The sequence below is a fragment of the Pelecanus crispus genome, chromosome 12 (assembly GCF_030463565.1).
Source record: "Pelecanus crispus isolate bPelCri1 chromosome 12, bPelCri1.pri, whole genome shotgun sequence".
Classification (NCBI taxonomy): domain Eukaryota; kingdom Metazoa; phylum Chordata; class Aves; order Pelecaniformes; family Pelecanidae; genus Pelecanus; species Pelecanus crispus.
In genome coordinates, this window is record NC_134654.1 from 4,957,153 (window position 1) to 4,984,908 (window position 27,756).

Sequence of the window (27,756 nt, forward strand, 5' to 3'; positions counted from 1 at the left end):
AGCAGTTAGACAACTGAAGATGGAACGAGACCATCTAGGTGTCTAATTTAAATTTCTCGGCTTCTTTGCAGTGACAGCAAGAAGCAGAGCAAGTTAGACAAACAGACCAGCTCTCTGCTCCCTTCATTAAATGCCCAATAGCCCAGTTAAGTTGGAAGGAATAGCCTTGAGTGCCCAGGCACCTTTAAAAATCCCCGTGGATGTTTATCACATCCATCCACTAAAAATGTCAATGCTTTTCTAAATTCTGGCTTAAGAACTGGATCTTTTGGATGTGTGGGACACCACAACAGAAAATCCCTGCTGCTGTGTGCTAGTCTTCAAGGCTGAACCTTGTAACCCTGTTGAAGTCACTATGATACTGTTAAAATTCAGTTTTTAGTCTCTGACTGTAGACCTTGCTGGCTAGGAACTCAGAAGGCCCCTGCTATTAGAGCAGAGCCTCGTGCTGTTGCTTCTCTCCCTCTGCAAAGGCATGGTACTGGCTTTGCTCCTATACCGATCTTGGTGAGGTTGAGGAAAGCTGTGCTGCGCAAGTCAGTGGTGAGCAGAGTACAGACTCCATTCATGTCCTCGGTAGTGGTGAAGGCTCGGCGGTGCTTCTTCTGCAGGCAAGCCTGTAGGGGTGGCAGGAAAGGCTAATGAGCGATGAACAAAGCCGTAGAGAGAGGATGATTGAAGATGCCATCTAGCAAACATTCAGCATCCCCTGCGCAGCATCGAAAGACTCCTAGCGAGAGTAAAAAAGCACCTTCCCTGATGTGATGCCCACCACATCAGGTCACCCAGGACTTCAGCCCTGAGCTGAGGCAAAGAGTGGGGCTGGGGAGCACACCAGACTGAGGCGTTGGCCTCCAAATCGGTGGCTCCCCCAAGCCTCCTCTGCCAATCCTCCTTTTTCCGATGAGTGGGGGTGGCTTAGTGGAGTACAAGCTCAGCTGCAGCCCTCAGCTGATGAGAAGGGCCCTCTCAGTTTTTGCTGCTGGCTGGCAACGCACCAGCTGGCTTTCCAACCAGCCAGTATCCAGCCAAGAGCTTTTAGCCTTCATCCTTCTATTATGTCTGCTCATTTGCATTTCCCAGCAAAAATACACAGCATTTTGGAAAAATACAGTCGTTCCCAGCCATGGACATTTTTGGTCCCTTACCAGGATCCAATCGGAATTCCTGTCAATAGCTATGCCACCATCCTGGATATTTTTGGAGCCTTTAATCTTTCCTGAAATTGAATGAATGATTGAATGAATGAAGAAGAACAGAATTGAAATGGATATGGTACTTGTCAGCCTTGGGCAAACAGAATAAATACAGAGAAAGGCTACAACTACTGAGGTCAGCTATATCTGCTCTCTTACACGGAGGACTCAGAATCAATGTTATCAGCAACTGCAGCAGGAATGAATATGTTGGAAGCAAAAAACGTTGCCTTGTATTTCAACAGAGTTTAGGTGAAGACTTAGGCTGTGGCAGAAGAGGTCTTGCAGCCTCCAGACACATGACTCCCAACCATTGGGACTGTGGGTTTGCATTTCTCTCTACGAAGTGCTGATCTACAGGACCTAGCAGAGTGCCCAGTTCTCTCTGGAACACCCACCCTCTGCACCGCCTCGTGCCCATGGCAAAGCAAGTGTTGGGAAGAGGAAGTGGGACTGTACCTCGCAGAGGTATCTCCTGGCACTGGATCTCCTCCTGCAAAACAGTGCACTTCCTCAGCCTGCCCAGCCCCTTGTCTACCGAGGAAGTAGCCAAAATCCTGTAGAATGAGAAAAGAGGTGGAAAAGAGGGAAGGTGGCACAACCAGGCAGAGTCCTTTGGCAGTGCAGTGCGAAACAATCACCTGTGTGCCAGGGTGGCCACTCATTATTCTGACAATGTCTCTTAATTAACTGGACTCCAGTGTGGTTTTGAGCTGAATCAGCCACTAAGAGGAAACCACTTATTTTTTCCTACAAATCATCATCCTTCCCGTTAGCTGAACTATGAAATCAAGAGAGCTATCCCAGACCAAGGAAGAGGTCTGCAAGTGACTCGCCCATAAAATACTGGAGGTAAAGGGAGGCCGGAGGTGCAGTGAGAAATTCCAACCTCCACACTGGGAAATGGCAGCATTGCTGTATGAAATGGAGACTGTTCTTCGAGTCAGCCAATTTCTGCTCAGGAGTAGAAAAGTTTCTTTACTCCGAAACTTAAAATACGCTGTCTGCTACACAGCCTGAGCAATCTGCTTAGCATAATATACGTTATCGCTATAGCAATCACTTGTGGTTAGCTTCTATTCACCAGCTGAGCCATCCACTTCTCTTCTCCTACAGACCCAATAGTCAAAATACAGCAGTTTCCAGCTCTTTATGGTCTTCAGACCAAGCTCACAACATAACTCTTGAGAGCTGGTGGGTGCCGTGACTGCTGCAGACCCAGAAATGGCGCAGTATGCCAGGAAGTACTGCAAAAACCCAGCTGCTTGTTTCTGCCATTTGGTTAAACGAGCAGACATCCTTTCTGTACAGTGACATGACATAGCTGTGGGTGAGGGGAGAAGCACTGTGAAGGGCTCTGTTTTGGGGCCAGCCTTGTTTAATATCTTTATCAATCATCTGGATGAGGGGATTGAGTGCACCCTCAGTAAGTTTGCAGATGACACCAAGTTGGGCGGGAGTGTCGATCTGTTGGAGGGTAGGATGGCCCTGCAGAGGGACCTGGACAGGCTGGACCCATGGGCCGAGGCCAACTGCTTGAGGTTTAACAAGGCCAAGTGCCGGGTCCTGCACTTCAGTCACAACAACCCCATGCCACGCTACAGGCTTGGGGGAGAGTGGCTGGAAAGCTGCCTGGCTGAAAAGGACCTGGGGGTGTTGGTCGACAGCCGGCTGAACATGAGCCAGCAGTGTGCCCAGGTGGCTAAGAAGGCCAACAGCATCCTGGCTTGTATCAGGAATAGTGTGGCCAGCAGGAGCAGGGACGTGATTGTCCCCCTGTACTCGGCACTGGTGAGGCCACACCTGGAATACTGTGTCTGGTTTTGGGCCCCTCAATACAAGAACGACATTGAGGTGCTGGAGCGTGTCCAGAGAAGGGCAACGAAGCTGGTGAAGGGTCTGGAGCACAGGGCTGATGGGGAGCGGCTGAGGGAACTGGGGTTGTTTAGTGTGGAGAAGAGGAGGCTGAGGGGTGACCTTATCGCTCTCTGCAACTACCTGAAAGGAGGTTGTAGTGAGGTGGGTGTTGGTCTCTTCTCCCAAGTAGCTAGCGACAGGATGAGAGGAAATGGGCTCAAGCTGCACCAGGGGAGGTTTAGCTTGGATATTAGGAAAAATTTCTTCACGGAAAGGGTAGTCAAGCATTGGAACAGGCTGCCCAGAGAGGTGGTGGAGTCCCCATCCCTGGAAGCGTTCAAAAAAAGGGTAGATGTGGCAGTTCAGGACATGGTTTAGTCTAGTCTACCCTTGATTGGGTTAGTGTGGACTTGGTAGTGTAGGTTAATGGTTGGACTGGATGATCTTAAAGGTCTTTTCCAACCTAAACGATTCTATGATTCTATGATTCACAGGCTGACAGTGTACACCTTGCACTGATAAAGCTCTAACACAGCTCATCACACCCTGAGAACCGAGGAACAATTCTGGGTCCCAGGCAGAGGAACCTGTGCTAACAGTTGCAGAAAATGAGAAGCTACGTGACCTCAGGCCACACTCATTCATAAAGACCTGGGAAGTCTGGGTATCTTTTTCTTTTTTCTGTTCCTTACATGGTTGTGTTCCCATCGGAGTGCTGAAGAACAGTGGGCCACAACAAAGAGGCTGTCTGTGGTGTGATCCACATCTTCCCAGTGTCAACATTAAAGCTCCTCAAGGACTTGACCACTGAAAACAAATAAATAAATAAATTAGTGCAGACTGTGATCTATAGAGTCATAGTTAACAGGCTCTTAAGCCAGCTATCCCTGAACTCTGCCTACCATGACAACAGAGGCAGCTGGCACAAGGGAGATACCAAGCTATGGAGATTTCACTGATTTAAGTTAACAAAGGATTTTCTTGCCCAGCCAAATGAAAAATAAAGTAACACAAGTCCTGTTATGAAAGTCCATCTTGGATATCACAAAACATTCCTACTAGCTGAAGCTCACAAGCCTGCATTTAGGCAGAAGAGGAAACAAAAGTCGAGGGCTTGTGCAAGTGGCGTGCCACTTCAGGGTGGCACCAGTGGATTCACTTCTTGTAAAGTCGCTTTTCAACAGACCAGGACACTGAAACCCATTAGTTTAAAGAATAAGCAGTTTAGGTAGCAGCAGGGATTGTTCCCCACAAGAACAGGGTTGTCATAAACCTGGTCAGAAGAGGAGAACACAGATTTGGTGGGATGTTAACAAAAAGCTCAAAGCTTGGCAGCAAGGGAGCAAATTGGTGCCAAATGTGATGGATACTCTGCTGAGGATGCAGCTCTGCTAAAAGTCCAATAAATTCTCAAAATAGATGTAAAACAGCATCAAAAAAAGAGAAAACCTTCTACCCATTATTCAAAGAGCTGTAACTCAATTGGCATCATAATGGTAACTTCTTTTTTTTGCATGAATACACTTCCTTCTTGCAAGGCAGCCCACAAAAAAGGGGGCTGATATTGGTGTTTTAGCTGTAAAACTGTGGCAAACCAACCCTTATTGCTGTTCACACCTCAGCTCTTGATTTCTGTATGTGTGTTAACACTTCAGTAAATGCACAGGCTGGGAAGATAAATACATTTGACTCTAAGTGGCAGACTGAAAATGTCACAAGGTAGGATGCAGGAAAGGCAAGCTACTATGATAAATGCTGTAAATTCAAGCACTAAGCCGTACTGTATTACCAAACCTCTGTCAATCACACAACAGCTTTGAAAACTTCACACTAATCTCAGGAACAAGCCCAAGTGACTCCAATCACAAACTCTGTCCCTGTTTGAAACTAGTAAGAAAGTAAAAAAACAAAAGAAAAGTACAAAAGCTGAATTTTATGAATTACTCCAGCCTAAAATCCTTGCTTTGAATGCCCAGACTCCAACTCTAGAAGCTGTAGGTTGAGCCTGCATTTAAACACGCAGTCTAGCATTTTTAATGTAACCTCTGATGTAGTAACAAGAGGTCAAATTCTGCCCTTGTGTCCATCTAGAGTCTTTCCTGATTCTAACGTTACTCAGAGCTGAATCTGAGCTTATGCAATCAGTTCCATGTCACCTCCCAGCCTGGCTGTGAAAGCGCAGGTGAAAGTAGTGAAATACTGCAATCGGGAGCAACGACACGAAACGTGCAAACAGTGTGAACTTTTAGTCTTTGCTTCTGCTTCCTGAAATGTCCCCATACTTCAGGCACATGGCGTGCATCCCTTTCAGAGCGTAGGCAGACTGTCCTGAACTACCACCTTGCTTTGCAAATCCCACTTTACCAGTTAAAACACCTAAATTAACTCAGAGATGCTCCTAGGCAACTGTGTATGTTTCCACTGTAAGAGAATTGGCCTAACAATTTGTTAACAATTTACAAAGGCTTCCAGCAAGCTTCCTTTAAAACAAAACCATAATTCCAGATATGCTGGAGCAAGCTCCCTGGAAAGTTCAACTGCCTTTGAAGTAAGGGACAATTCTCAAGCAGGCAACAAAAAGAAAAAACCATGGCCAGGGAGCTAACCTTACTCTTGTGAATATTCCTGCGCCTGTATGGCATTTGGCCTGGCAACCAGAGGCTCCTCAACTCTGCACTTAGTTCTGCTGCTGCCATCCTGCCAAGCCAAGTTATTTCAACTTTTTGCTCCTGACTCCCTGCTCACAGGGATTTCCAACACAGATGACTCGGGGGTTTTAGCACTTTAGTTATTGAAATTAAGTGCACTGTACTTAAACCGAGGGGGGGGGGGGGGGGGGGGGGGGAAATTGGCGCGTTGCCAATTTGCCAACTATACAGACAAATTATCTGTAAAGTTTAACTGCTCAGCACAGATGTGTTAGATTCATTCTAAGAATGGAGCCGAGACCCACCAGGTCAGACAGCTACATTTTTCTGCACTGCCGCTTCCATCAGTAAAATCCACAAATGCGAAAAAAAAAAGGTTGCTAGAGAAGAGTGATAGAAAAGATTGACAGAAGCACACAAGGACAGAAGCCTCCCCCAATGATTCCACCTTAATTTTGCATAAGCCAAATGAAGAAAGGTCAAGATTTGAAAAAACATCAGTAACTCCTGTAGGCATATCCATTAAGGATTTATGTTTGCAAAGCTGGGAGTTACCTAGTATAATGACAAACATAAGAAGAAAGGTATTAGCAGAAATAACACATCATCACACAACATCTAGAAGTCAAACCCAAATAAGGAAAACAGTAGAGCATAAATCTTGATATTAAATCTAAACTCATAGCAAAGCAAGCTACAGAGAACTTTGATAGGCATCTCATTAAAAGAATAAAATTAGTAACAATTTTTTTCCACAAACACAATGGAAGCATAACGCTTCTCAGGAAGTCTTTGAGGGCATGAAATGAATACCTGAAGAATAATATTCCTTCTGTACAGATGGAGTAGGTATGTACAGTATTGAATCTTTTGAAAAAAACCAGACAAACAGAAATTCTATCATACGGAATCAACAAGACAAATTCATGACAGAACTGTCCCCACAGAGCTACAGGACAGAATGACGTGGATACAGACTCTGACTCAGGAAACATTCCTTCTAATCCAAACCTATGCTTTACTTTACACAAACTTACTCCCAAATAAAGGTCTTCTGAATTTTCTTTCAAAAAAATGCTACATGTTCTAGAGCTCTTATTGAGGAGATCAACAAGCCAAAAACTTGTGGGAAATATATCTCTGAAAGTGCATGCTGCTGAATCCAAGGTGTATCTAAAATGACACTAGAAAGGGAAGAATATAAAAAAGACCTCACCTATATTCTACTCTCACTTATTTCACTACAAGCAAACAGACAAACAAATAAAAAAAATATAAAAGGCCAAAAATAGCTTATTAGCTTTGTATTTGAGAGTATAATTTCACCCGGCAGCCACTTTTCTCCCACTAAGGATGAACTATAAAACTCTCTCACCCGAATGTATGAATTTCTCTGAAATAGTAGAAAAACACACTGCAAACTAAGGACTTCCCATACAAGTCCAAACATCCTGAACTTTCTACGTAAGAATCATTTTATTGGCTCACATTAAAGAACCAGTCTGAGTCTCCAGAAAGTACTTTGTTTCTAGACTAAGACTTTTATTTTCTAATACATGTAAAATAAATATAGAGGTAAGACTCACTCATTAGGAAGAATAGATACAGGAGCAATCTCATTGTTCCCAGCTTTAAGGTGAAGGAAGGAGGAGGGCTGGAGGTACCAGGCAAAAGCTGCTCTCTTCCTCTGACGATTCTCCAGATCTGCATGTCTCATGATGCTTGCCGTGACAAAGTGAATCTATTGTGGATTTCCTAACCGAGGTTTCAAGGTGCACGCTAGTGGCCTTGTAATAAAGCTGCAGATGCAAAGACCTACTAAAAGGTAAACTTATGTTACTGAAAGGTAATTTTTAGCAGCGTCTCTATTTCTGTCCATCAGCATCTCTAGTATACCAACAACAGGATCTGCCTGGAAAAGCCACTAGGGACGAGGTTTGTACTGCCCACCTTGTCCTTTGGTGCTTGCTACAGGGACATGCCACATCCCACTGAAACGTGCAGACAGATTGATTCGAGTGATCTCACAGCAGGAATTTAAGAGAGAGGTCAGCTCTCAGATGCCCCTCGTAGTAATTTTTTTTAATGCAGACGTTCCCCCTCCCCTCCGCCCCCAGCAATTGGTGTTCCCCTTTTATTTTGTATATTATCGGTGTCAGAAACAGTGACATTTTATTGCAGGATGCCCAGAGTGCATTAAGGGATTCTGCCTGTCTCTTCTCCCCTCTACCAGCAATTCTTTGGTTTCTATTGACCCGTTGTTTCTCCGTACTGTTGACCCTAGTCTGGACCAGACTAGCATAGAATTACTCCCAAATAGTTCATACTATCAGAGTACTGTGTGGCAAGTATTATTTGGATGCAGTGTGTTGTTACTGTAAGTGCTAAATGAGCTGAAATAGCAAATGCTGAGCAATCAGAAGAGTTCACTGTAGAGCAAATCCTTTTGGAAGGTAGGGGAGTGGGGAGAAGGACATTCCAGAGATGCGGTTCTCTCCACCCAGAAAGTGTAAATTTTCCAAGCATTCTCAGAAGAGAGTGCAACAAATCACACACTTTCTACCTACCCTCCAACTCTCCTCCTCTAAGGATTCCCTGTGTTTAACAACATTTGACAACCATCCTCACAGTCCAGAAATGCTGTAGTACTCCACATGTCACAAATCTGAACTGAAAACAAGATTATTGCAAAAGAGGAAGTGAAGAAAACAGTCTTTGCGCTCAGATTTTAGTAACAGTTAGGTGCCAGCCACGAGGCAGCCACAGTCACGCCTTTCTGAGGATTTGCCTGGTCCTGTCTGGCCTCACTTTTATTCGTGCTGCTGAAGCAGATGTGAGGTTGCAAAGTGGAACAGTTTTCTTTTAAAATGTCTTCCCCCCCAATTTTATTTTCATTTTAGTCCCAGAGCAACAAATACAATTTCTTAAATACAGAAAAGAAGAACAAAACTGATAACTAGCCACAGGAACAGCCCAGCTGAGAAATCTGCCAGCTGCATCGCTTCAGAAATAGCTCTTTGCAGCTTAGTTAGACTTACATAAAGCATCTGTTCTTTGTCTGAGCCCTTTTGCTTGTCACATTTCGAAGACTCCTTTTGTTAGCTACAGAGGCAATGGAAAGTATGCTCAGTTGCAAGTGGGGTCACGAAGAGATGGAGAGAGAATCAACCGAGACACAGATACACCCCCCCCATACTGGCTTCAGTTTCAGAGCACGCTTTGGGGGAAAAAAAAAAAAAAAAGAGGGGAAAAAACCCAACAATAAAATAAAAGATGTAAAGCATTTGAGGAACAAGAAAGTCTTGCTTCCACCTATAACCCTGAGGAAAATGGCCTTATAGGGAATTGGGAACCATACAAACCAGACATGAGGTTTCTTTTATGAAAATTACACAGATAAGTGGCGAGATAGATCACTGTGCGATGGCAAGCACTTGGAGCCTGGCAGAGAGGCCATAGGGAGCAATGACCAGGCAAAGCATGCTCGAGTAGAGGAGGAGGAGGAGGAGTTTGGAAGCAGCAAGGTCTGCATTCACCTCCCAACCCTGCCAGGAACCAAGCAACTTTGACCAAATCACATAGGGGAGGGTTTGAGCATCCATAATCCTGCACAGAAAGTAATGAGAGCTGGTGGTGTCTTTTCTTCATGGCATGGCTGGGCCTTCAGAGTCTCTGTGGCTCATACATACAGAGTGGACAGCGGAGAGAAACTGCAGCTATTCCTTCACTGATGTTTGTGAAAGGTTTCCGTTTTCTCAGATGAGAGCCCCCCAGTTACACAGGAATGGGTTCACACATAGGTGGGTTTACCTGTCACAAGGGGTAGAAGGGAGAGGGCACTTCATCTGTTGATAATTTCTTGTGTAAATGACTGAAGTGTTTCCTGACAAAACATTATGATCTATTAAGAGTGGATCCCAAAATCCTGCTGGGCCTTCAAAGCTATGAACCACCTTATAAGTCCTTCCTCCTGCAGGGAACTGCAGACATCCCACAAAATAAACTCAACAGCCTTCCTGTTTCTAATGTGACCAAAATGGGAAGTGGTTCAGATGCTGAAACTGAAGAGAAGCCTTGTGCATTAAGAATACAGAAAACTGGGAGGTTACTGATATTAATCTCAATAGTGCTGACTCACGTCTCACTGCAGAGAGGTTGTAACTCCTCAAACAGCTCCTTTTTTCCATACCATAAAGAACCGTACAACACACTGCTAAATCTTCTGACCAACCTGACATACCTGTTTGCTGCATGTACCTGTCCCTGTCTGCTGTCCATCATCCTTCATTCATGAGCTTGAGAGGGCTGGGACTGGTGGTCTGTGGCATGACTGTGAAGCTCAAGGAACGCCAAGGCCCTATTTCACCACAGACGCTAGATGTTTAAAAACATTTTTGACGCAGGTCAAAAGATAAACTAACACTGCAAGCTTAAGAAAGGGATTTAAAGAGAAGCAGGTTCAAGGAATGGCTGAAGAGGCAGGTTATCTTGAAAGCAAGCTGTCACAGTGCACAGCTATCAAAAAGACTACCAATAAGCAAGATTTCACTTCTGTTGTTTATTAAGACTCCAGGCAGGGATGGCAGATCAGATTCTGCATTTCTTGAGAATCTAAAAGTTTCCCTACCGCAGCAAAGCACCAAGCACAGCAATAGATTACCATATGCCAGATGATCCTTTTGTGCAATATGAGCACCTTGCCAAATCTTGGGAACAATTAGGACAAAGCCATAGATGGAAAAAGCAGCTGAAGGCTTCATAAAGCAAGAAAACAGCAGAAGCTGGAGTGAGAAGAGTTAGTTACAATTCAGAGACCCAATGCAGTGAAGCTGCAGAGGGAATTGCCCAGCACAGGGGAAGAACACATCTGAAGTGACAGGGAATAAGTTCTAAAAGCAATGCTTTTGCTGCCAGTCCCGTGCATGTAGTAAGCAACAGGATTAAGATGGTTGTCTCCAAAAGACAAACCTCCTAGCTTAACTTGCTCAGAGTAGAAATGAGAGACAGGAGATCTGGAGTTACATAGTTTGTCCTACTGAATGAAAGGTGCTGCCAACATTTGTAGTCTGCAGCTTTCTCAGGGTTATCACTAGCCATTCTCTCTATGACAGATGCATCCAATGCAACATCGGCTGTTACAGCTTCAGATGCGGCTGCATAAACTGACATGAGGTCATGAAAAACAGGAGTTCACTCGCATGGCAGTGAGGTCAGCACAGTGCTGGGTGACAGGTAATCAGGAATTGGATAAGGCCTTAGAGTCCACACTGATCACATCCTCTCTTCCTTTTCGAGGGAGCCTGAAGCTCTGAAAATACATCCAAGGGTGAACATTTTCTATTAAGTAAACTTGCTACATTGATAGTTTACAGAAATACACGTTACTATTTTTAAATATAGGCTGAAAGTGAGACAGCTCATTTCTATCTCTTTTCCTCAGAGTTTAAAGTATGTTTCCCATCCTGCCTGAGGCAGTGCGCACATTACAAAAAGCAATTGAGGTCCTTGTAATCATTTACAGCAAGACAGGATGCCCACTAAGACTGACAGGAAATATTAACCACACGACACATTTTGGCCCATCGATCTCTCAGAAGCCACATGCAGGATTCTGCTGCTGTTTTCTACAGAGCAACCTGTGAAAGACAGATGTTTCAGAAATTCACCGTGTGATGTTACAGGTCCAGGAAATCCACATCACTTGTGCTCTTATGCAATTGAGCACATCGTGCAAACAATTTCATTACAATACTGCAGAATGGGAATTCTGGTGTGGGCTAAACACCGAGCCCTGCAGGTACTGACACAAAGACTCAGTATGGCTTTTGAAGGCTGAGTATTTGTCCATTCATGTCTCACACTGACAGTGTTTTGCACAGAAGCTAACTCCATCCCTAGCAACTTTTCATGCCTCTACAACACTCTTTATTCCAAAGCACTTCAGTGCAGTCTCTTGTGCCAAAAAAATAACAGTCAACCCATTCGTAGATAGGTCACTCCATCTTTTGCTTCTGTATGGCAAACGGCATTATTTCTATACAGCTCAGAAAGCACTGCCTTCCCAAAGACCACTCCCCACTGCCCCTATGATCTTGCTCTTGCACCTTTAGACATAGTAATAAGAAAGTGTCAGGCAAAGAAAGTTGAGTAAAAATAGTTCCTTCAAAGGAAATTAATGATTAAAGTGCACGAAAATATTTAAAGCCACAGGCTGAACCACAGTGTTTGATGAAATGCACTTTAATACTGATAATGCCTTCAATTCTTCCAGCCAGTATAGGAAGAACTACTCCTTTGAAGTTGGAAGCAAGGTTGCAATCCAGAAAACCTGCTAAGGATTTCTGGTTTGTCCCTCTAGAGGCATCATCTCGGTTGCTGATAGCTGGGGCTGCAATAGTGACTGCTCCTCTGAAACAGCTGATCTCAGTTGTTTCTGTGGCATCCGTTTCCATGATCTTGTCTCTACAGCAGGAGACATAAAAACAGCAGCCCTTTGTCAGCAGGAAGCTGACAAAGGGATCCAGTTTTTAGAAGAGCACATGTTTAGGGAAAACCCAACATACAACAGATAGTATTTTAAGTGTTGCAACCTCCTTACTCCTAGAAAACTGGCATCTAGGAATAACCTACACTGGAAGAGCAGGGGGCCATGTTTAAATCTGGTGGAGCTTCTGCCCAAGCTCTGCCAGGCTGAACAAAATATTTCTAGATAAAGTAACAGCTGTCCATTTTCCACACAGAGCCGCTTCCCAGCAAACATAATTATCTTAAGCAGAATTTGACTAAGTTGCCAGTGTTAATGCCCTAATTTGTGCTATAAAAGCCCTGTGATTTTAACACTTGCACTATGAGTGGGCCTAAAGTTTACCTTTCCTAGAAAAAGCACCACGCATTTGGGCTACTGAGTCAAAGGGAAGAATAGCCCTTGTTTTTCTCAGCAGCATTTCCTGCCCATTTCTACCAGATGTAAGTAGGAATGGCAACTCCTTCATTCTCATTATTTGTTCCCAAACTCTGACCAGGTCCATACCTACTCCTTTATTTTCTCAGCTCAGAAGTGATGCTGCTACTATTGAGGGATGCTGTGCGGAAGCAATTTCATGAGCAAGCTGGCCTGACTAAAATTTCTGTTACCCAAGACATAACATCATCCCAAGAGTAGTTGCTGAGCAGGAAGCTAAAAGCACACTGAAGACCTTTCTTCATGATTTAATTTACCTTCTGGATTTATTTCTGAACCACTGGTGTTTCCAGGATCTTCTTTAAGAACTCCCACATCCTTTGCCCAATTCGTCCACTTAATTTCCTCTACTCTGGAGAGACAAATCACAACAGACACTGATGCATGCAGCACAGCATTTCAGTCCGTATCTCATTGTCCCGCAGCATCCCAAACGAGCTTATCCTGCCAATGCAATCCTAATGATTTGCCTGTAGCAACAACACCCTACAGAGCTTTTTTTTGAGTGAAGATGTTCTATAGTCTAAGCTCCACGAGGTAAATACCTTCCCCTGCATATTGTGTGCTGGTCTACGTTGTTTGTTTTAAAATACTCCAGTCCCTCCCAGGCAACGTACTTAACACAAAGGAGAAGATTCCGCTTTCTATAGATGCTCCATAGCCCGTAACACCCTGGAGTTACAGAAGTGCTGCCTGCAGTTGGGTTCGCTGGGTGGAGAAAGCTTCATGTGCTCTCCAGCACCTATATGTGAGGAAGAGCGCTGCCCCCTCGTGTTGCACTCAAGTTGGGTGTTCCTGAGCGAAGGGCCCACCCGCCTGCATCCCTCCCACCACAGCCTGCTCTGGGCACAGCTACACTCGCAGCAGCAAAGCAAGCGTCATTGCAGATGCCCTGCCACCATAGCCACTTGCACAGATGTGGGTTAAACAGGATGTCTTTTGGTGACAGCATGTCTTGGTGACAATGCCGGTAGCTCAACTAGCTCTCAAACTTCCAGCATTACAATCACCAACCAATTTGCATGTACCCAGGAACATGTGGTTGAGTCACGCTGTTGAGTCAGTGCTGAAATTCGCCGTGGCGGTTCAGGGCTACCATGGGAACCCATTACTAGACTGGAGTGTAAGAGGTAATGGCACATCTGTCTTACCTGAAACACCACCTCTCGTCTTTCTTATTAAGGCCCACTGACATGAAGCAGCCAGATCTCCTCTTCCCACCTTTGCGCCACAGCCAGGCCTTCTCTATTTCTAGAATAGCAATAGCCCTCTGAAAGAAGAGGTCAATGTCAGAGAGCAAACACGGCATACAGAGCCTAGCCCCTCTTTTCAATTGTATCTTCCCCAACCAGCAACTACTTTGACTTAGAAAATCACTTTGGAACTCAATCCCAAAGTGCTCCTTAGCTTAATAGCACCAGTCAGTTACTTACTCTCTCAGGTTACTTATGCACATGGATCTGGACTGGCTGCTAGCCACGCAAACACCGTTGAGTTTTAAATATATCTAAAAATGATGTTAGGATTTACCCCCAGAGTGGCACATTTATGTAAAAGAGAAGTTTATAGCTGAGGCTTAGGACAAAGACAGGCACTGTCACCTCTGACGTTAGGAGAGTCAAATAGGAGTTTGGGCCACGACGTAACTGCTGAGCAGGACTGTGCCTCACCTGCAGCTTCCAGACGCTTTTGCTAGAATCAGCAATATCCGTGACAGTCTCGCTCATGAGCGCAATCAGCATGTTAAGCAAAAGAACGTAAGTGAGGATCACAAAGAGAAGCAGCAGGAGCATGACAAAGTATCTGAATCTGGCGTGTTCCTGGAACTCCAGGTCGCCCATCCCAATGGTGATCTTGAAGAGCTCCAGGGAGACGCTCAGCAGCCCGCCGTACATAGCATGGCTCCCAGCGCTCTCCATCTGAACAAGAGACTTGTTCTGAGAGACCAAAGGAGCATCCCCCATCAGCGTAACCAGAGCTATGAGAAAAACAGAATTTGAATCCTCCTCAGAAAAATTTACTTCTTGCAGCCCAGCCTATAAGATAATGCTGACTAAGTCCTTACCTGTAGCAAAACCAAAGAGGAAAATCATATAAACCAAGACGAAACGCAGCAGATCTCTCAGGATAGTCTGAAACACAAATCAGGAGGAAGTGCCATTCTTTATCTCACATGAAATCACCACGATGATCTCCTGTTCTCACACATCATAAACCAACCTCCAGTAACAATACTGAAAGCAAGTTGGAGAATGCTTTTATCTAGTTTAAGAAACTACTTACATAACTACTACCATATTAAATTACTTTCTCGCATAAGTAACATCATTAGTAGCTTAATCTGAGAGTACTACATGAACATCGCTGTTGTTACATTTGTGTGAATAGGTTCTTTGAAACAAATACCATGTCAGTTCCCCAGTATGGCTGTTTCCAAATTGTTTCAACACACATCTTTCTTTTCTATCTTCATGGGTTTCACACAAGCAGTGATCAGAATTCTTCCCTGGCACCTCATTTCACCTGCTTTGTCTTGCCTTTCTAGTCCCAGACTCCTTTACAGACCTGGAAACACTTCTCAGCCCAAGCAAGTTCCAGGGAGCTTGCACTGGTTTTGGCTGCTAGTTTTGAGTCGTTTTATGACAAGCAGGTGTCAGCTGCTCCCACTTGCTGTATTCAAAGATGGCAAACTAGTGGTTTGCCGCAACTGTACTTCCTTGAAGACACTGATCTAACTGCCTTCTGCAATTTCTCTACTTCCATAGTCAGTACATCAATTCCATTTATGGTTTTCATGATCCTGAGAGAAGACAAGTAATTGCAGGACTTCTATCAGTTCCTCACACCCAAAAGCTTTTCATATGAATTTTTTTTCCAAGTACTGACCTTCTGTATCATGACACTGTAGATCCCAGTGCGTTGAAAGCCCCGAGTGTAATATAGCATGTTCACCCATCCCAAAAGCAGGGAGAACACCATCACCGCCACATAGTTTTCTGAACTTGCGCCGTACAGGACTGCTGACAGCAGCAATGAGAAAGCCTGGATGAAGCTGGAGAGAAGTAGAATGAGTGACACAGCGACTTAATTCAACAAAAAGGCCCACTTGCAGATCTGTTCTGTTTTACAAGGAAAAGCAAACACATTTTACGAGGCTACATGGAACGTATAAAGTGGCAGTTAATCAGACACATAGTTTATATAAGCAAATCCTGTTATAACCAGACCCACAAATTGTTGCAGTTTTGTTATGAACATGTGTACTCTCACAGTATGCAAACACTGAACTGCTTGATGAAATTCACATAACTGATATTAAATGGAAAAGAATTTTAACACTCACAAACACATGTACACGTACATGCACACACATGCATCTATACACATTTCTCCTCATAAAACTGAGAAGTTATTTTCCTTTTGACCCAATCTGAGCCATAGTGACTGTATGATTAAAAACTTGAGCTCTTTCTCTAACAAGTATACATTCTTAACTGTGGAATAATTGCGGGTCTGACCTTCGCTGTGTTCAGCTACAAATCCAAGGACAGACCCTACCCAGTAAAGTCCATTACAACAAAGGGTTATGACAAGATGCAGCAGGTAGGAGAAGCAAGCAGGGAAGGGATGGAAAGAGGAGACAGTGGCAGAGAATCAGTCTTTCTGGTTCACCATCTCTCTAGTAATGTTAGGGCAACTTAGCTGCACACAGCAGAGAACCCATTTCACCTGTGCTTTCATTGTGCAAAAAACCTCAAGAGACATACATCAAGATCTCAATGCAGCTGTCAGAACACATAGTCTTCAGGGACTGGCGTCTCCTCCGCAAGTACAGACTCTAACAGGGAAAAAACAATGGTAGCCATTCATCAAAACAACAGGGCATACTAGAGAGTGATTCATGCCCGGCATAGCCTATCACTCAGGGGAGAGTTTTATTCCATAAGCTCCCCTTCATGCTTTCATTTTCAAGATCCCAAATTTCAACTCATCATCCTTCCAAGATGAACAAAAGGCCTTACTTATAAAGGGCAAGGATCAACAAGGGCTGAATCATGGCTCAGCCCAATGTCTTCATTAACAGACTGCATTAAATGCCAAAGATGCATTTTAGTACCATAAATCACAGAAGTCTCTCATAGCTAGTTACTGTTGCAAGCCTATTCTTCCTCTTGCCCAGCAACCTGGCTTGTGCCACCCCTGTCGCTGCGAGATTGCACTGACACTGTAAGTCTCTCGGAGCAGGATTCCCTCCTGCCATCCACTCATGCACATCCTGATGTCAGGAGAACTGAATCTGTTGCCTCAATGTCAGTGATGGTTTCCTTTTTTTCTTTTTTACAGTGAAACTAGGTGAGAGATCCCCCTACCTGAGCAAAAATTAGATAAATGCCTCCTAGCAATACAATGATCAATCCAGAGACCCACAGGAAGCCTCCAGCTGTGAACTCCACTGGAAATGAAGGCTGCAAGATAAAAACAAAAAAACCCAAAACACTGAAGACAGGCAAACGTAGTGGTGATAACCACCATGCACCTTTTAAACAAAGCTCCATCCATTCAGGCCTTTCCAGATAAAAGAAGATTGGGCCTACCTTTACCCGTGAGGGTTGATAGTACGCAATGGCTGTAAAGATGATCATGAATGACAAGTATGAGACAAAACTGAAGTAGAATCTCTTGGAAGCAAATGTTTCCCATTTTTGCTGAAGCAGTTTGTTCAGTGGCTCCAAAACCACCATCTTGTACCGATTCTGGGGGAAAAAAAAAAAAACCCAAGAAAAATGTACCCGTGTGTCAACAGGAATGCAAATTCACCAGAGGATTGTCTTTTTCAGGGTTGAGTCCAGTGGCTCAAATTAGGGTATCCCTAAGGGCTTATTCAGTCAGGCCTTTCAGTATAAAAGAAATCAAGCACCCCATAAGTTACTTCTGCTTGGCTTCATCCAGGTATTTGGACACACCCAGGCTTAAGACAACCAAAGCATCAAAAATTTCTCTCATACTATAGATTACTAGAGGCATACCAAGAAGACTATAAATAATAAAATATGCGTATACTTCCATCACGTGTTTCTTTTCCAGAAAAATGATCATGTGAAATACCACATTAACTTGAAACGACTTGCATAATTATACAGCAACACTATATAAAAGCAGAAAAAATTTTACTGTTAGTAAAAGCACTCACTGGTGTGTCACTGCTGTATGCCAGAATCTCCAGCACAGAATTTTCCTCAAAGCTGTCTATAGAGGACAAGTCATAGAGAGACACATGGATAGGTCCATAGGTCCATTCAGTGAACTTGCGTGACAGGTGCCTGTACACTGGGTCTTTGATCTCTCTTTGGATGATGTGCTTGAAGATCTGAAGAGAAACCAGATGCATACCAGAAAAATGTGTATGTAATGAAGGTGTAGAATGACACAAGCACACCCAAATCACCTTCAAACACAGAACACCTGGCTTTCTGCATTACACATTTTGATATATCCAAACACCAGACTATCTGGCTAAAAGCAGGCAATCTAACTACACCATGTATCAGCTCTTCCAGGAGTAGAGCCAACTTCAGTCCAGACCAGCTGTCTCAGCTGGGACACACATCAGCAGCAGCCAGCTGAGCCTCTGTAGGACACTAACTGAAGTGGCCTGGAGGAGGCCTCCTTTATTGTCTCCTGTGGCACTGCCACCGTCAGCAGCATTACTATGGGTTGGGTGCAAGATGCTCCTATATTAAACCCCACTGCTACGCTGAGGATGTATGCTGCAGTCTTCCTTATTTCTCAGCAATCCCAGGGATTCCCTCTAGTTGTCTTTACCTGCACTTTGCCTGTCTTGGCAGCAAGCTGCAGAGGATTTAATCCATCATAATTCACTATCTCCTCCAGTTTCAACGTTGGGTCAACCTTCACACCTGTCTTCAAGATCTCAATGTATGTTGTGCTCACAAACTTGGTGTTCTCCTCAGTGTCATCTGCAATCATCACCAGGGCATGGAGGACGGTGTTGCCCTGTGTATCCTGCTCCTGGAGCCTGGCTTTCTGGTGGGGATTGTTTAGAAGATATTCCACCACGTCAAGCTGGTTGGTACAAGCAGCCAAGGAGAGGGGAAGTTCACCTGAAGAGATTAGGACGGTATTTGGAGGGGAAGCAGAAAGAGGTGAAAAAAAAAAAAGAAAAGAAAAAACAATTCTAGGAAAATATATTTAGCCTATAGTTTTACCACTGGAACTCGGAACAAGTTCTTTCTCAGCGTCTCTAGATTCAGAAAGGGCTTTGCAGTAAACAATTACTCTTTATTTCTGGGAGCAGCTGAAACACTTTCCCAGACCCCTAATTTGGCTAAACTGACCAAGTATTTGTCTCTGAAGTCTCTCAGATGGGATTAAATACATAAAACAAAAGATGATGGCAAATGCTCATCGGACACCTCAGTCTGTGAAAGGATCCTGCCATTCAAATAAAAGCTCAATTACAGGACAGTGGAGATGGCAACCCATGCACAGCGGGGTAAACCCAACTAGAATTAGCAGCATTGCATACAATAAGGCAATGAAAGAAGAGGAAGAACATGTTCCACACTGACTCACCAAAATAAAAGTAAACTCCTTCTTTCTTCTTCTTGAAGAATTCACCATGGGCTCTGGCATGGACATCAGCTCCATTCTCTACTAGAATTTTCACTAAATCTAGGCTCCTTTTCTCTATGGCAATATGGAGTGCTGTCTGGCCTAAGGGAACAGGTAAAACCTATCACTCAGTGCCACGATCAGAGGGAACAGGCAAAGAGTCTTCAGCAAAGCACCATTTCAACAATTGCTGTATGTTCTGCATAGCAATCCTGCAGTCTCAGCACTAGGCAGGGAGTGGGTGGCAATTGATGACTTTCAACGATGTTCATTGGAAAAGCACACTGGAAACACTAAGTCAGAAGACAAACCCCAGGACTATCAGAAATTCAACACAAGACCAGACAATTACCCCTGCCTGGCACTAAGATCCCAAGCAGCTATGAGAGGGTAAAGACAACCATACATGTACACGACTATGCTGCATATCTGCTATTAAAAGCGTAACCCAACCAGCAGAACTCATTCTTTAATAGCGATATACTATTTCTTTTTCACTTTTAGATGTGCTTTTTAAGCTTTCCAAAGTAAATCCTCTCATATTCCTGGGTTATTAAATGTCTACCATTTCTGTTTTATAGACTGAGAACAAAGTTGCAGAAGAGAAGTGTGTAATTCAGGGCTGAAGAGGACGCAAACCAGAATCAGAAATCAGAACTAAAAGGTGAGCAGGCAGTTACTGTAACTGCACCAGAACTCTGGAACTGCTGTGCTGCATAAGCTCTGGTTCCCCTCTTTTTCCTTGTATCTGTACATCTCACCTGTGTAATGTCAGAGGCTGCTCTGACACAGCATCAGAACAGAAACCTTACCTCTATAGTAACGATTGGAGCATGCCACATTGACAAGTGGCCTGGGATTCTGTGTCTTTTTGTCTATTTCCAGCAAAAGTGGGATTGTGTCATTCTTTCCATTTTTTAAGTTCAACAGGGCTTTCATTAAGCAGGTCTTCCCAGTCTTTGCATCTAGTAGAAAAAGAGTATTGAATGGGTTGCGCATGTACTTTGCACATATCTGTATTACTTGATTCGGAACTTAACTGTCACTGTAGGACCAAATACAATAATTATTTTAAAGGCCTTTCTCAGTATTTTTAGTCTGCAGTAGAGGCAAAAGCCTTAGTGTGTATATATATATAATTAATGGCATTCTCCATCCTCAGGTGGACGTTAGGAAAATAAAAGAATGGACAGAGGGCTGGAGAAAGCACAGAACCACAGGCAGGTTCCCCTGCTTCCCTCCTACATTAACAAGTGCTGCCCCTGCTAACCCTGTTTATGGAGTACTGAGCAGGAATCTACCTGTGTATTCAGAATTGGTAAGAAATTTGGAGGTCCTCCTTAAGTACTCAAGTAAACCATCCAGTGCCTCAGGACTGCCCCTTGAGACTGCGCTGAAGAGCCTGTCTCTGTCAAAGCGATTGGGGTCCTTTTGGCTACGGAAGAAATGCAAAGCGTTAAAAAGTTCTGGAGAGTGGAAGACAAGAGTGTACAGTAAGTTCTATTGGGACAGTGTAAGAAAGGAGGTAGGCAGCAAAGTCTGTCAGAAAAAAAGGTTATTTTATTTTTGAGTCAAGGGAAAAGGAGAATTCTGGGAAATAATTGTCTCTGTTAAGTGGCTGCTCTTTCCATCAGCTGGAGCTCTTCCCAGATCCAGTCTGATGTGCAACCCTGGAACGCATCCAGAGCAAAGAGAAGCCCAAGACCAGAATCAGTCCCATCACATGGCGTGAAGCACTCTGTGAGCTAGTTTACATCCCTCCCTGGCAAGAACAGTTCAGTTGTATAGGGCTCCATGCTAAGCTGCTCTTACACTCAGCTTAGCTTATTTGGTGCTAGTTCAGATATACCCCAATACACCACAACACACAGCATACACATACCTTCCAAGTGCAGAAGGAAAGGGCTAATATGTTGCCTTTCTGCCTTTAATTGCCTCCCACCAGATTCCTACATTGTCACTTTTAGTTTAGACTTTGGTAAAGTCTATAGGCCCCTACCAGCAGGGATCAGTACAGATCAACAGGGATCCCACCCTTGCCAAATATCCAAGTTACTCACTTGCTGACAAGTCCTGGCCGATAGTTCAGATTAATCTTGATTTTAGGAAGAAAGTCACTGCTCTCCTTCTGATAAGGTGTCTCCAAGGGCCGTGGCTCTCCTTTCTTTCCATGTAGCCCTGATCGTTCTTCTTTTTTACTAGATGCAGGTTTATCATCCTGGATACTGTCATCTGTCTCTAGCAGTCCTATCAACCTGTTCCTCTGACCTGGGCCCGGCTCCCCATTTGTGAAGTTATCCATTTCTAGTAGAGATGGTCTTGCAGATCAGCAAAGACGTTCCCCACTGCAAGACTAAACCTGCAAGGGAGAGGGAGAATTAGCACAATTTGTTCACAAACCTAGAATGTGTACGGTGTGGCACACACGTAGAGGAAAGCATGTTTCCAGGTCCAGTGTTCCTACAGTTGACTACGGGTCCCTTGAGAGATTCAGTAAAACTCTGCACAGTGGGAGTGTTTGAATAAAGGATCAAGGCCTTAAATAGGGTACCACTGGAGAAGTTCAAAAGCAGTTCATGAAATACAGACAAGTTGTCTGCAGAACATCTAAACCCCCTTTGTGAGATGACCTCACCTGTTGGCAGCAGTACAGGGTCCTTACATAAAAGGCAAAGAAAGTGGATCTTTAGGAGGCTAGGATCCTTGTTCTTGTCTCAGTGCGGCCAACACAGGCTAGTCACCAAGTGGCCAAAAAGATAAGGTGAACTGTAGGCCTTCTTTGGAACAGAGTGATAAGTTTGTTCATGTTCTCTGTTGGTAAGAGTGACAGTATTTCTACAGGAAAGACATATACACAAATTATGTTCCACTCATGCATCGTCGCATTTCATCCTGGGGTAAAATGAGTGGGACCTCCCCAGCGTTTGGAGCTGTTGGCTATCCATGCGGGCACAGGCTTTGAACTTCCAGCTCCACAGCACAGGCAAACACACAACCCAGCTGCCATGTGGACACTCAGAGCCCTCAGAGCCTGAGCACAGCACAGCTCTCCCAAGAGCAAAGCTGGATCCAGATCTGCTGTACAGAGAGCATCAGTATTCATCAGAGCACCCAGCCAGCCTACTTCTCTCATCTAGTATGTCCTGTACTCCTTTTTTACTCTTTTGAGACATAGAATCGTATGTATCTGGATACATCTCAGATCCACACCCAATGCAAGCTATCTGTAGTCAGCATATGACTGCAGATTCACACACAGTTTGTAAGGCAGCGAGGAAGCATCCGTGATTACCAACCTGAAGCAGAGCTTTTTTTAATAACTCCGTCTTATTCACATATACGCCCTCCAAACAGTTAACAGGTTTTCTCTGAAGACAAATCTCCCTTGCTGGGACTACAGCCAGACTCCATAGCCTGTACCAGCAAAGAGGTAAATTGACACAGCATAAGCATTCTGGCTTTGATTAGGATGTAGAGAAACATAGTTCTAGGCAGAAAACAGCCACAAAACATCTTTATGCAACTCACAGCAAGAAATCCAACGGCTGATTTGAAGACAAACAACTGTTATGATAATTCAGCCATTCAGCTTAGTCTGCACTCTTAATAACAAACATTCCTCTGCAGACACAGGCATGCACCCTATGATCCCATTTCAGACTTATTTCCTCCCCCAAAACACTTACGGGTACATTTGCTGATCCTTTAGAGGGCTGTTTGTACTTCCATAATAGTTTGCTTGTGCTTTTCTGTCTTCCTTTCCCCAAAATCATTTCTCAGCTGCAGCTTCCATCTCTCCACAGCGCTCGACAGAGTTATTTATTGTCAGTCTTGTACAGACAGACTGTCTGGTTTAAAAGCAAGAGCAAAACGGTCCTAAAAAAATAAGATCCTATAATACCCACATCCACTTTGTGCGTCCCTAGGTAACACAGAGAGTAGCCTCTGTTTGCCAGCTTTCACTTCTCTACTCAAGAGCCGAGTTGTTTTCTTTCTGTGACTTTACCAAGCCATTTTGAGTAGCGCAGCACAAAACCCCCCCTGCTATCAAGAGGAAGAGCACAGCACTTAACTCCAAGTTGCTGCAAGCTCCACCCAAGAACTGATCTGGTAAGGAGTCCCAACGGATCCTTCAGAGGGCAAATAATCTCTCAGTAGATATCAAGTCAAATACCAACAAGAGTTAATATTTACATCCATGGGTGAGAGTCCTCTTCTTCTGCAGAGAAGACCACGCTCATACTAGCAGTCTATTAACAGCACAATGTTGAACTCCTAGTTGGTGGTGGTCCATGAGAAAATCCAGGCTGCCTGCGAGAAGGAATAACCGTGGATTACTGTTATTTACTCAACTGTACAGCATTTTGCAAAGCAAAGAAGGGCTTGCACGGGAAATGACTAGATAGATTTCTCAGTAAAAGAGAGAGCCAATGAGTGCAGTGCTCTTATATGGGAAAGCTGGCTGGCTATTGCAAATTCGTAATGCTTAACCCCTGCCTGCACATATAGAGGCAACATCTCATGCCTTTCAGCAACGGCCTGCTCAGATCTCAAGGGAGGTGGCAGATTTGACCCTGACAGTGCTAGAGCCCATGGTTTAGTTGTGAGGTTTGTCATAAGGCTCCCTCAGTTAGCCCCAGGACACACAAGTATGCATTGAAATATCTGAGGTCAACTGTTTCTGTGGGAAGCCAGTTGTCCTCACAATTCACACCCCCCAGTTACAAGGCAGCGCAAACCATATGAGACAATAAACTAGCCAGAACGTTACCTTACAAAGTACACAGTGTCAGCTGCTCATCACAAGCACAGGAGACTGCACAAAGCAGCCCCAGTTCCAAAACACTTAGGCCACTGGTTACTTGATTTGCCACTAGCGCCCATTTCTTAATGGGCTGGTTTTCCAAAGGAGTGCAAGTCTTGGAGAGGCTTGGAGGTTCTGGGAGCACGGACTGACCATCCCTACGACCGATTGTAGTTGGGTCCATGCATGCACACTAATATCTCTTCACTTATCGCTCACAAAACAGGACCCTGGGAAACAGCGGACACCAGTCCACACCAAGTGTCTTATTTTTTCCTCTCTCACTCCTAACAGAACTGAGGCCTGAGGAGGCAGCCTGATCATTATTTCCCACAGCATCAGTGCAGGATGACATTCAGCACCCAGAGTCTCAAAGGCCTTTCCCAGCACAATGTTGCTGCCTAAAGCAATCCTCACCTGAGGGGACTGCAGGATGATGTGGGGCTTCCTGGAACATGGCCATCACCCAGAGAAACATTCCCGGATGGCTCCTGCTTTGAGTCAGATGCAGGCTGCAAGATGACCTTCCTATAAATACACCCACTAAATGGCAGGGTGCCTTTTCCTCTTTCATGGTTTTGCACAAGATCACAACCTTATTGCTCAGTTTCCTGTGTTTCTACTTGTTCTTTCCCGGTCTAATGATTTATTAGGACCTACAGAATAGCCTATAAAGGACAAATATATGCAGATAAATGCAAGACCAGATCTCACCTCTCCTCTCCCTCTTTCCAGCCTTGTACTGATTTAGGTCAGTTTGCTTTTGTCGAGTTACACTTAATTTACTGTGATATCAACAGATAGATTCAGGCCCGGGAGTTTAGCTGAGACTTAGGGCTTTAAATCCTCTTGGGCTTTTTCCCCATCTTTCATGGGAGTCAGCCCACCATTCTAGCCAGGGAATGGAATCAGCCCACAAAAGTGCATCATAACAGAGTTCTTTATGTGCATCTGGTTTTAATAGCTTACACAGAGGAAGGAGAATGTGCAGCTCGCTGGGAAAGGAATCACTGCCAGCTCAGAGGTCACCACAGCAAAACAGAAACATGGAGCTGCTGGGGGAACACAGAAACATTGGTATGCATACACGCATGCACACACGCTTTCCCAGAGAGTACACCAGGGTAAACACTTGCACTTCCATTTCAGAGATGGGAGAAGCAAGGCAGAAAAAAATTACAAGATCTGCCCAAATGTGCACTTGCTAGTAACAGTGTTCCGAGGTCCGTAATGGGATCATGTCACCGCTGTGCACTAGCCAGCTGAGCTGGTTACAGTACTTAACAAGCATCTTGCCACCAAAATTTAAAATCCTGATAGCTTGTTAGGAATCAGGAGAAAGCCATCCAAAGCAGCACACAGGGAGAATAAAAGTGGCGATTTAATTTCACCTATCTGCCAGCCTGAGTTTTCAAAAGCAACATGTGATCCTTTTGCCTTTTGAGGCTTTTATTTGGGAGACTGAGGAGGAATCTTGCAATTGCTCAGTGCTTATTTTGCTGATGAAAAGGTGTCTGCTGGCACTAAGTTTCTCCAGAGAGGAGCCACACATTCTCTGAAAACTTTAAATCTGGGAAAAGAGAAGTCAAACTCTTAACTACTAAGTGAAATTATAAGACAAATCAATAAATTTCATTTAATAATATTATAAAATATTTTCATAATTATGATATAATTATAAATGATATATGAAGAAGCACAATAATTCATGGCAGGAAAAGCAGTGACTGGAACCTGCTGAAACAAAAGGCAAAAAGCAGCACAAGGAAGATGGCTTTCTGAAAAGATGGAAACAAGCACATTTCCTAACATATGTATTCTATGCTCACCTAAGTGCCTACTTTTACCAAATACTGAAAAAATGTAACGCTCTTATGATTAATATCACATTTTTGTATGCAGTGAATAGAAGATTAAAGTCACTTACGTATCTGTAATTTAATTACAGCATTGATCTGTAGCCACTCTAAAGGGTAGCAGCTCAAAATCATCTTCACAGGAGGAAGGAAGCCTGTAATACCAGCACGCAAGGCTGGACCATTCACATTTTCTCCAGACCAACAGGTAAGCCAGCATTTCATTTCAACCTCATGAAGGCCACACAGCTAAAAGAGAAAACTGTTTCTTTTAAAGGTGTACTTTCACACTTAGGAAAATATCAAGTATTTTTGCAAGGCCAAACTTTTTTTTTTCCATGCAACTTATGTCAAACCCTCATGGAAGGGATGAATTTTAACAACTTCGTTTGTTACAGTTACACAGATGGAATGCTGTTCCTGTACAGACACCATCCAGTGCCCAATCTAAAATCCAAATATTCTTCAATATAATTCCTTGTCAGAACTTGTCTGATAGCCCTGGGGACTCAATTAATTTACATGATGTGTATTTCTGTAACTAGTTAGACTTACATCATAAAATTTAAAGGCTCCTACCTATACACTTCTCAGGCCTTTGAAGGAACGACCCACTTCTCTTACTCCTTAGACAGAAGTATCCTTCTACTTGATGTATCCCTTTCTGTAGGATTACAGCCTGAAGGAAGGGTCCACTGGCGATCAAATAGGAAAATATTAAATCCAACTGTGATGTTAATAAAAATAACACTTTTGTGAAGGAACAGTGACATCCAGTGGCCATTAAGTAAACCTGAATTCCTGCTGCTTATGAAAACAGCCTCTATGAGAAATTCATCAAAAATATCAAAAAGGAGTTGCAAGCATACATTTGTGAGAATTATAGTCACTCACTTACTGTTTGTATCAAATAGTTAACAGAAACGTGTCTAATTTAAAAACTCAAGTTCTAAGTAAGGCTGGTTTTGATGATGCGGCAATGTTCCATAAATATAAAACCGCAGCCAAGGATCATTGAATGCAGCTACAATGCAATGCCTTTGGAACTCCAGACAAGACCGCAAAAATACTGAGGTATTCCCAGTGTTTCTCTACCTTAACCCTCACTTTCCTTGTATGATTGTTTTGGGGCAGTTGCTACCGCAGCAAAACACTAAACGTATCCAAAGCCCAGTACAACAGGGTTATCTCATTTGTCTTAAAATAGATAGGAGTATTTTTTCAAAAGCACAAAAGACAAAATCCTTGAAATCTTGGAATTTTAACTTTTTTTAAAGAGAGAACAAGCTAGAAATTAACTGAAGCTATAAGAAAAACCACAAAGGCCAGCACAAAGCTCAGGGTGTGGCTAGATGAAAAGATGTTATCAGAATCTGTTGTCTATACGGAAGCGTTAGGATTATTCCATCTTAACGGCATACAGATTCTGGCTAAAGCCTATTAAATTCTTATTTATGAATAGCTGGCTCCAAGCAGATTGAACGGAGTTACCACATTGTAAGAAAAACAAATGTTGTATCTTAACAACATCATTCACATTGCCCGGTACCTCTTACTTTGTCTTTTGTTCCTAACTTCTTCAGTCTAAACAATGCACGTTATGCAAATTCATATTTACATTTCCCTGTAATTCGTATACATTTCCCTAATTCACATCATCTAAGTTAAATTGCAAAGATTTCTCTTTATTAATAGAAGAAATCTCCTGCAGACATCTCTCCCAGCTAGTGACTGCCACCTCTCCGTTAGCTGGGGGATCCATCAGACGCCTCGGTAACGCAGCTCCTGCAAGAGGGGCAGA

The 27,756-nt window shown here is 43.8% G+C and overlaps 2 protein-coding genes across 3 annotated transcripts in view; both read right to left on the reverse strand.

Moving 5' to 3' along the window:
* ITGAE (integrin subunit alpha E) overlaps window positions 1-9,989 on the reverse strand; it is a 34,762-nt gene extending 24,773 nt beyond the window's left edge. The window contains exons 1-5 of the mRNA XM_075720090.1: window positions 9,942-9,989; window positions 7,288-7,442; window positions 1,656-1,753; window positions 1,149-1,219; window positions 500-617 (exon numbers count right to left, since the gene is read on the reverse strand). Of these exons, the coding sequence (XP_075576205.1) occupies window positions 500-617; window positions 1,149-1,219; window positions 1,656-1,753; window positions 7,288-7,442; window positions 9,942-9,989 (490 nt within the window). The remainder of the gene's footprint in view (window positions 1-499; window positions 618-1,148; window positions 1,220-1,655; window positions 1,754-7,287; window positions 7,443-9,941) is intronic.
* A 1,956-nt stretch (window positions 9,990-11,945) lies between these two features.
* Window positions 11,946-23,323, reverse strand: LOC104027618 (transient receptor potential cation channel subfamily V member 2). 2 transcript variants are annotated; one of them, XM_075719521.1, is made up of 18 exons: window positions 22,982-23,024; window positions 22,592-22,709; window positions 21,931-22,130; window positions 21,356-21,654; window positions 20,597-20,730; window positions 20,108-20,260; window positions 19,257-19,397; window positions 18,486-18,784; window positions 17,854-18,030; window positions 17,258-17,416; window positions 17,033-17,128; window positions 16,430-16,500; window positions 15,549-15,714; window positions 14,728-14,794; window positions 14,333-14,640; window positions 13,814-13,932; window positions 12,920-13,014; window positions 11,946-12,163 (listed from the first exon to the last, which is right to left on the reverse strand). In XM_075719521.1, the coding sequence occupies exons 4-18, from the start codon at window positions 21,595-21,597 to the stop codon at window positions 12,033-12,035; spliced, it is 2,358 nt and encodes a 785-aa protein (XP_075575636.1). In that variant the 5' UTR covers window positions 21,598-21,654; window positions 21,931-22,130; window positions 22,592-22,709; window positions 22,982-23,024; the 3' UTR covers window positions 11,946-12,032. The 2 variants fall into 2 exon arrangements, with proteins under 2 accessions (XP_075575636.1, XP_009476695.2); XM_009478420.2 differs by lacking the exons at window positions 21,931-22,130; window positions 22,592-22,709 and having other exon boundaries at window positions 21,356-21,623; window positions 22,990-23,323.
* Between the last annotated feature and the right edge of the window lie 4,433 nt (window positions 23,324-27,756).